The sequence below is a fragment of the Primulina huaijiensis genome, chromosome 8 (genome assembly GCF_012295235.1).
Source record: "Primulina huaijiensis isolate GDHJ02 chromosome 8, ASM1229523v2, whole genome shotgun sequence".
Lineage (NCBI taxonomy): Eukaryota > Viridiplantae > Streptophyta > Magnoliopsida > Lamiales > Gesneriaceae > Primulina > Primulina huaijiensis.
In genome coordinates, this window is record NC_133313.1 from 16319799 (window position 1) to 16328247 (window position 8449).

Consider the following 8449-nt stretch of genomic DNA (forward strand, 5'->3'; position numbering starts at 1 on the left):
TGCGTTGTTATATGCAGAATTTCTTGTAGAGATTACTTGTTTTACTGGTATATGGAATTTTTAACTAATGCTAGATATCACTTTTTTTAAAAAAGGAAACACACAAGAATGAGCTATAACATATAGTTTGACACCAGAAAAGCTAATAGTTAAAATATTTCGATGCTAATGAAGATTAAAAAAAAACCCGCATATATAGTAAAAAAACAAGAATACTAAAGGGTAAACTAATAAAATTGTATATAAAGATTGAACCTGTATGCAGCACGAGAGGACGAGCTAGCCATGGCTTTAAGTTGTTGAAGCTTCTTATTGATTGCAATTTGTTTCTATATAGCCAAATAAAATAAATCTATACGGGAACAAACATCAGCCTATTTTAACGATCAGTATGAGCATACACATCCCCAAAACAAAGGCAAACAAAAACTAAAACAAAGTATGTCATGTTAATAGAGAATGAGAAACAAATCAGCCCAAAGAAATTACAAAAAAACCTTTAAATCTCTAGGAAAAATCGTACCAAATTATTTCCTTTAGTAATTCAATTAAATTAAATTAAATAACAAAATTCACAACAAAGGAAAAACCAAGGGCTCTCCGTTCAAACAAGGGAAAAACGAAGGACCTCTACAAAGACACAGGGAAAACGACACCAAAATAAGGCGGGTGGGGAGTGGGCAAAACTTTCTAACACGATTATTGTAGTTGCGAGGGAAGGGAAAAAAAAAGAACAACAGGGCCGAATAGAATGGAGGGGAAAACGCATCTGAGCTATAACAAAGGAAAAGAAAGGGCCCTCCGCACTAGCGAAAAAAAAAACAAGGGACCTCTACAAAGAAACGGTGGAAACGACATCAAATTAAGTCATTCCGGGTTACCGAGCGACACTTCCCAACACGATTAAAATATAGCTACGGGAGGGGGGAAGAACACATGAAGAACATCATAATCAAAGAGAACGAAGGGGAACACTCACCTGTCGGCGCTTTCTGGCTCTCCAGGGAGAAGATCGAACGACAAACGAAACTTTTAAGGAGGAATGCGCACAAGCAGATGGAGAATTAAAAAAGCCCGAAGAACAGATGCAACAACCGAAGAAAAATGAAAGAAAAAAGATACAGATGAAAAAGAACACGATTAAAATATAGCTACGGGAGGGGAAAAACACATGAAGAACAACATAATCAAAGAGAACGAAAGGGAACACTCACCTGTCGACACTTTCTGGCTCTCCAGCGAGAAGATCGAACAACAAACGAAACTTTTAAGGAGGAATGCGCACAAGAAAATGGAGAATTAAAAAAACCCGAAAAACAAATGCAACAACCGAAGAAAAAGGAAAGAAAAAAGATACAGGTGAAAAAGAAGGAAGAGGTGGGCAGAACCGATTAACTTCTTATTGACAGCACAAACACTTGATTGTTGTAGAAAGAAACGTACTACGCGTGTTTTTTCTCTTAACCGAGAACCGTACTAAAACTGGTGAGAGAAAATTTATTCCCGCTTTCGTATAAGTAGATACAAGAGAGTCGGGTCGCAAACCCGATCCACCAAAAAGTAAAATAAAAGGGTCGGGTCTCAAAATACCATCTTTTCTTATAATTTTTTATAAAAAAAAATTCTTAAATTATTAATGAAAATTTTAAATAAAATAAAAATAAAAATAATGGTTTTGTTCATCATTTTTCACTTGAATATTACCATTAAAGACATGGTTCTTCTCTATAGGACTATTTAACAACACTTTTTCAAAAAATTTTATGTATGCGTTAGATCCACCACGTCTATTATGTATGCCTTCAAAATTCATCGTAATTATTTTTATACCCAAATAAGAGTGAATTTGAAAATTTATCCAAATTTAATTTACTTCTTTTTGCTTGTATGTGTATGAATTGTTACATTTTTGTTTCAACATCTTTTGACGTCATTTGAAAATTTCCCCAAATTTAATTTACCTCATTTTGCTTGTATATCAGAATTGTTACATTTTTGCTTCAATTACTTCACTAGTAAGATAGTTGCACACAATATTTTTTATTACATCAAATTTATAAATATTATACCTAAAATTTTAATATTTTCTCACCCATATTGACACAAAGAGACTCGTATAATTTCATATCTGGTCAGTCATCAAAAGTAATTGCCAATTAAAGATTATACATCCCCACCCATACATAATAAAACTTGAACAATTTAACATAAATTACATTAATCTTCACGACCATATNNNNTATATATATATATTTGCAATCATCTCACTTGCGAGGCCGAGTCTGCTCCGGCTCCGCAACCCCTGCCGACACCTTGGCCACGTCCCGGGCACTGGCTTCCGGCTTCTTGTGCAAATATATAGTGAAGTACCAGATAGTGCCGACAACAGCAACGCCCCCGGCAGCCATTACATAAGGGCTGTAGGGCAGTCCGCGCCGCTGGTGAAGGACGCCACCCGGGTTGTGGCCCGGCGGCCGTTTGGAGGCGTCGACCCCGGTTTTCTTCATCTCCTCCGTGCTCATCTTGTGCGTGTCTGCGTTCTTTCTCCAATCTTGGTCGTTTCCTGCCATTTCTTTAATATTGATTGATTCTGTGCAATGTGTGCGAATCGAGAAAGTGCCACGTTTGGGTATTTTTATATTGCATGGGAGTTACACTTGTCATTTGAGTTGGCTGATTTCGGGACATGTGTTAAGTTTAGGCATGTGAGTATCAAATCGAATAATTTTTTTTTTTTTGAGGATGAAGAAAATCATTTATTAAAGTCACACTCAAGCAAGTTTTTTTAGTCGCGTGTTAATTAATTATTTAAAAATATTTTGTTTATTCGTTAAAAATGGAATTATTTTGTAATAGNATATAAACATAAGTTATATTAAAAAAAATTGAATCGGTCCAATACCCAACCTATCAATTCACCGGTTTAATATCGGTCCGACTATTGATGAAATGGTTTTTGACAATGTTCGGATTAAACTCGTGATCGGTTTCGATCGAACGGAGCAATCTTGTTCTAGAAACACCGGACGAAGGAGACCTTTTATGAGATTATTATTTATTTTTTTAATAGTTGAGGCCCATGGCAAGTGTAAGTAGTGATTTCTTGCTCCTTTTTTTATGGACAGCACATCGGTTCTGTATAGATATCCTACACTAACCGGATTATTTCTAATTAAAAAATCTATTTTTATTTGTTTCTTGAAAAATTAGGAGATTATCTAAAAGAATATGAGCTTCTGATGGTAAAGTATTTGGTCTTGTTTATGGGTTAAATTCCATATTTTCATAATAGTAGTCATGATCGAACCGATTTATTTTTAAAAATAGTTCAATCGCTCGACGGTTAGACCAATTTTTAAAACACAGGTTAATTTGATACCATTCAATAAGAAATATTCGAATATGTATTTTTATACGAAATTTTTGTGAAACGAGATGATGAGTCAATTTTGTTAGATAGATGTCGTTTTTAAATCATTGAACCAACAACTTCCGTATCAAACAAGGATGTGAAGCTGGATGTATCCTTCAAAGAAAATGCTTAAAATTATACCATATGAATGTGTAGTGTAATTATGAAATTTTTCCAGTGGTCACAATCAGCTTTCAGCTCTCTCTTCTCCCGACCGACCAAAGAGATTCGACTATGAATTTAGCAAAATCCATAGCCCCAGTTCCTCTGTTATCTACCAAGTCGACAAAATTTGCTCCTAACACCAGATGGGCTCTTTGTTTTCGCTCTCCTGATTCAAGATTTTCTTTGTTGCCCGCAAATTCTTCGCTGAATTACTCTCCATTGATTCGTTCCTCGATAACTGCTGTGGTATCAGATGTTGGTTCAAGTGTATGCGGTGATTCGCAGAAAGAGAGATTGGACGGTGTTGAAGTTCAAATTGAAAAGGTTGTTTTGATTTAGCTATTGTGATTGCTGATATTCGAAAGGTTATAAATGAGCTGATTGTTTATTGCTTTTTGTTTGTTGCTTTGACGAGGCAGGTTATCTACGGGTGCCGGTTCTTGGCCATTCTTGCAGTTTGGGGATCATTGATTGGGTCTTTTCTTTGTTTTATTAAGGTATTGATTGCTACATCTAATCTGTATGAGTAGATAGATGGTCGACATACATTTATTTATTTATGTTTATGTTGATGCTTAGTAACAGAAAGAGAGCAAGAGACTGGGAGATAATTAGGATGAATTGACTGTTTATGAATCAATCCAGATGTTTTTGTCAACAAGAATAAGAAGGGGTTTAGCTGGATAGACAGCAGGAATGGATATATATAGTTACAACATCTTGTTAACTCATCCTCAATAACAAGAAGTTAATAGAGATCTTGTGTATGAACTGGAAATGCAAATTTTGCCTTTCAGATTTCTTTGAACCTTTGAATTAGTTAGAAACACCTGTACCTTCATAACTGGGAACAGATGACAGGATCCTGAATTTCGATGATTGTATAGGCAAGAGTATATCTGAGATTCATTGATCATTATTCATGATCAACACGAAGTTCATCAGGAAAACCAAATTTTTTATATCTGCTTCAAAAGTGCTGATTTTTTTTTTTTGAAAAATTAATGGCAATCGAAGATGTTTTTAATTGAAGATGTGTTTTTTTTTCAATACTCAGGGTTGTACTCATGTTGTCTCTTCATTCCAAGATTATTTTATAGACCGAGGAAGAGTGATTATCTCACTTGTTGAGGCTATTGGTGAGTATAAATATTTAAGAAAATTATGGGTTGCAGCTTCTTCTCTTTATCCAAGTTTCTTTCATATTTCACCATAAATATCTCCAACTGATTGGATCAATTTTTTTTTATTTTGGCTTGTAATTTTGTCAATTTCCAATTTTTTATTTGGATATTTATATCCAGTTTCAGACTAATCGGTCTAAAAGCTGAAAATTTTCGACATCTAATCTACCCAAGGAGCTATCTAAACGACTAAACCCAAACTTCACGACATTGTTTGATAAAGGAATGATAGGTATCCATACACCATCTTGATGGGGAAAATAGTATTTTAGATAAATGACTAAAATTGGATATCATCTATATCTATGTGAAGAAAATTAAATTTTTTCCCTAATATTGATCCCAATTTATTGTTTTGTAGCTATGAATATACTACTTTGATCCGCAAAAAGCATCCATTTCCTCTTGGGTTCCTGTTGGTATCGTTTAGTTAAGAATCACATATAGAGCAGAGCTGGTAGCAGGAAACCAGGGGTAATCAACTCATTGATAAAAAGAAAAAAGAACGATATTTAACTTTTATGTGAAATTTTTTTAAAATGTTAGTTTTGTATCCAGAAATGCAGAGAGTCACTTTCTGGTCACAAGTCTAGTCCACCAATACAGTTCGCACGGTAGCAGGGAATCTAGGGGGCAATTAAAGAGAACAAAAAATTCATTTTCATATACAATTTTATTTGATTTTCTAAATGTTATTTTTTTTCCCAAAATTCATGAGTCAGTTCCTTGTAAAAAATTCCTAGTCCGCCAATGATCACATTCAAGACCAGTGGACAGTTACTTCCAGTCGTCGTCAGTACAATTTAAAGCAAATTTGATGTTGTCGATTTGGTAAACACCATGAATGGTATTGAGAAGATACAAAGATTAGATTTAATAGAAAATAGGGGCTAAAATTAATTTCAAAAGAAAATTAAGCATGTTTCATGCTTGTGTAGTTTAGGATAACTGATAAATATTAAGCATTTGTTTAATACAACAAATGGTGAAAGAGAGATCTATACAGTTGTCCATAACTTGTTTGCAACCAATATCCCTTTATATTTTGGTCTAATGCTTCTTAACGCACAGCCTACTTTGTGTTTTGAATGCCGTATGAATGAATACCTTCCATCTAGCCCCTTGTCCCTGTGAAAAAGAAAAGCAGCTGTAAAATTTGTAGACTTTGATAAAACACACAAACACAATAAAGACAACTTTTCTCGTGTGCATTTTTTATTTCCACTTGTATTATATATAAGTTTTGAGCTAAAATATTTCAACTGGCTAGATGTCTACCTCTTGGGAACCGTGATGTTGGTATTTGGCATGGGCCTTTACGAGCTCTTCATTAGCAATCTTGATAAAGCTAAGTACTTGTCAGAGGAAACATCCACTTACAGATCAAATTTGTTTGGTTTGTTCACTCTCAAGGTTTGTCAGTTTTTGTATAATTTTTAATTGTTCTTGCTGGTGTTATTTTGTTCCACACGTACAAACTAAAAAAGATCAAATCAAACTTAAGAACGGCATTGTGGCAAATTGAGTTATTTTGTTCAAAGGGCCATAATACGTGGGTTTTTGTCATAAAGTATTCTCATTGGTGTCAGGGTTGATGCATAATCGTAAATGCACTTGAAATTCCATTTTTTCATCCTTTTTTTCTGATCTTGTGTATTTTCTTGGTGTGAAATAATCAGGAACGACCACGATGGTTGGAAATAAAAACCGTCAATGGATTGAAAACTAAAGTTGGCCATGTTATTGTAATGCTTCTTCTTATTGGGTTGTTTGAAAAGAGCAAGAGAGCAGTCATTCTCTCACCTGTGGATTTACTTTGCTTCTCTGCATCAGTGTTTCTCTGCTCCAGCTGCCTCTATTTGCTCTCAAAGCTGAATGATTGAAGATGAAATCTAAAGTTCAAGAAGTTCTTCTGGAGAAACGTAGTACTAAGATTGAAGTGGATGAAAGCTTATACCTAGTTTTTTCTTCTTCGATCTTGAGGTATTCGAACAGTTTGGTACGAAGCTAAAAAATCAATTGTTCTTAGCTCTTACTCATTATGTTTGAGCTTGACATCGAGATTTATCAAGCAAAGCCCGTGTTATTATCGAACTCAGAAGATCGCGTAGTTTTTATATAACATGTAATATATCCGTGAAAAGGTCCATTTGTGTGCACTCCTAGTTATACCTTATTGTGGTAACCTTTGTTTTCGTGTCATTTTATGAATTTATGTCCATTTTGTGAATTTACTTTACCATGATATGCTTGCATTGTTAACTCTTTGAAGATTTTGAACAGTGAAGCATAAATGCAGGTTCCTGTTATTTTCAAAATCTCATCTCAGGGTAGAAATGATATTCATCTTTTGAAGAGAAATTCGTGGAGATTTTAGTTTTTGCGATTCCCTAAACAAAAGAGTCAGCCGCGCCTTCCCTCCTGTTACGACAATTAATCTATTAAAACAATTACCTATCATTTCGTTTGTTGCGGAGGATGAGATATTATTTATTAAACATATTTGTTTCATCCAAACAATTCAAGTTTTATAAATAGTTAGAGTTGTAAATTATTATGTTATCCATATATTGATTTTGTTGGTCTCACTTGTGGTAATTTGAGATAATAAAATCCGAAAATAGAGAATTAACTGGACAACGAGATTTACGTGGAAAACTCCTAAAAATTATTAGGGTAAAAACCACGGGCAAGATGAAAAGAATTTTCAATATAATATTTTGTGGTGTACAACTCACTCACTGTGTTTGCAAAGAGAACACACACTCTCTTAATACATGAGAACAAACACCTCACAAATATTATAGAACTAACATGAGAAAAGAGAGACAACTCAAGATGTTGCTTGAGAATGGGATACATTGAAATGTCGATGAACATCCGCAATTTTTGAAATTCAGCTGCGAAACGTGTTCAAATCAGATTCAAAGAAGGCTGCAACAAATTTCACATTAAATGTTGTCTCTAATTGGCCACCTTATTTGACTATTCTTGCCGAAGATTTATCATTTTTATATCATGTAACGAATCAGAACGTGACATAAAATCTTTTATCAAACTATTGAAACCGATAATTTAACATCGTGATTATACACTTCTATGTTATCGGTTATGTTGGAACTCTAATGGTAGTAAAGATAAAAACATGCAGAAAACAGAATCGAGCATGAGGGAATACTTTTCTCTTGTCTGGACAAGCAATTGGAACCGAACATACTCAAAGGAAAACATAGCAGATACAAGTGAAACAAAAACAAACAACCAATTTTCAAGAATTGACATAAATTTATAACTTATACAACCTAAATTAACAGGTAATAACATCAAATACCATTCCCCAAATACGTTTACTGCCACAATTTTACTATTTACGAGGGAAAATTACTCCTACAAATGCGGCAATAAACTCCAAATGCTATATTATCGTTATGAATAATTCAAATACTTTAAAATAGGCTAACCATTTGATTCGAATGATGAGATTCGACATCATTTTATGATCATCGTACGTTTGACTCAAGTTTTATAATAATTAAACTCAAAAAATAATCATGTTATCCCGTTATTTCATTTATTATCCCATCTCACGAATAAAAAGATATCTTAAATAAGATAATAGATCAATTAAGTCCGGAGATTTTTGGCACTCCATCTTTTGTATACAGAAATAGTTTTTCCATGCTTTATA

At 34.0% G+C, this 8449-nt stretch overlaps 2 protein-coding genes across 2 annotated transcripts; one reads left to right on the forward strand and one right to left on the reverse strand.

Annotated features, from left to right (window-relative positions):
- Positions 1-2141: 2141 nt before the first annotated feature.
- LOC140983478 (uncharacterized) lies at positions 2142-2608 on the reverse strand. The gene has a single exon (XM_073450547.1). The coding sequence runs from the start codon at positions 2568-2570 to the stop codon at positions 2265-2267; it is 306 nt and encodes a 101-aa protein (XP_073306648.1). The 5' UTR covers positions 2571-2608; the 3' UTR covers positions 2142-2264.
- A 928-nt stretch (positions 2609-3536) lies between these two features.
- Positions 3537-7032, forward strand: LOC140981973 (uncharacterized). Its single transcript, XM_073448384.1, has 5 exons — positions 3537-3901; positions 3997-4074; positions 4635-4716; positions 6032-6174; positions 6441-7032. The coding sequence occupies exons 1-5, from the start codon at positions 3647-3649 to the stop codon at positions 6642-6644; spliced, it is 762 nt and encodes a 253-aa protein (XP_073304485.1). The 5' UTR covers positions 3537-3646; the 3' UTR covers positions 6645-7032.
- The last annotated feature ends 1417 nt before the right edge of the window (positions 7033-8449 follow it).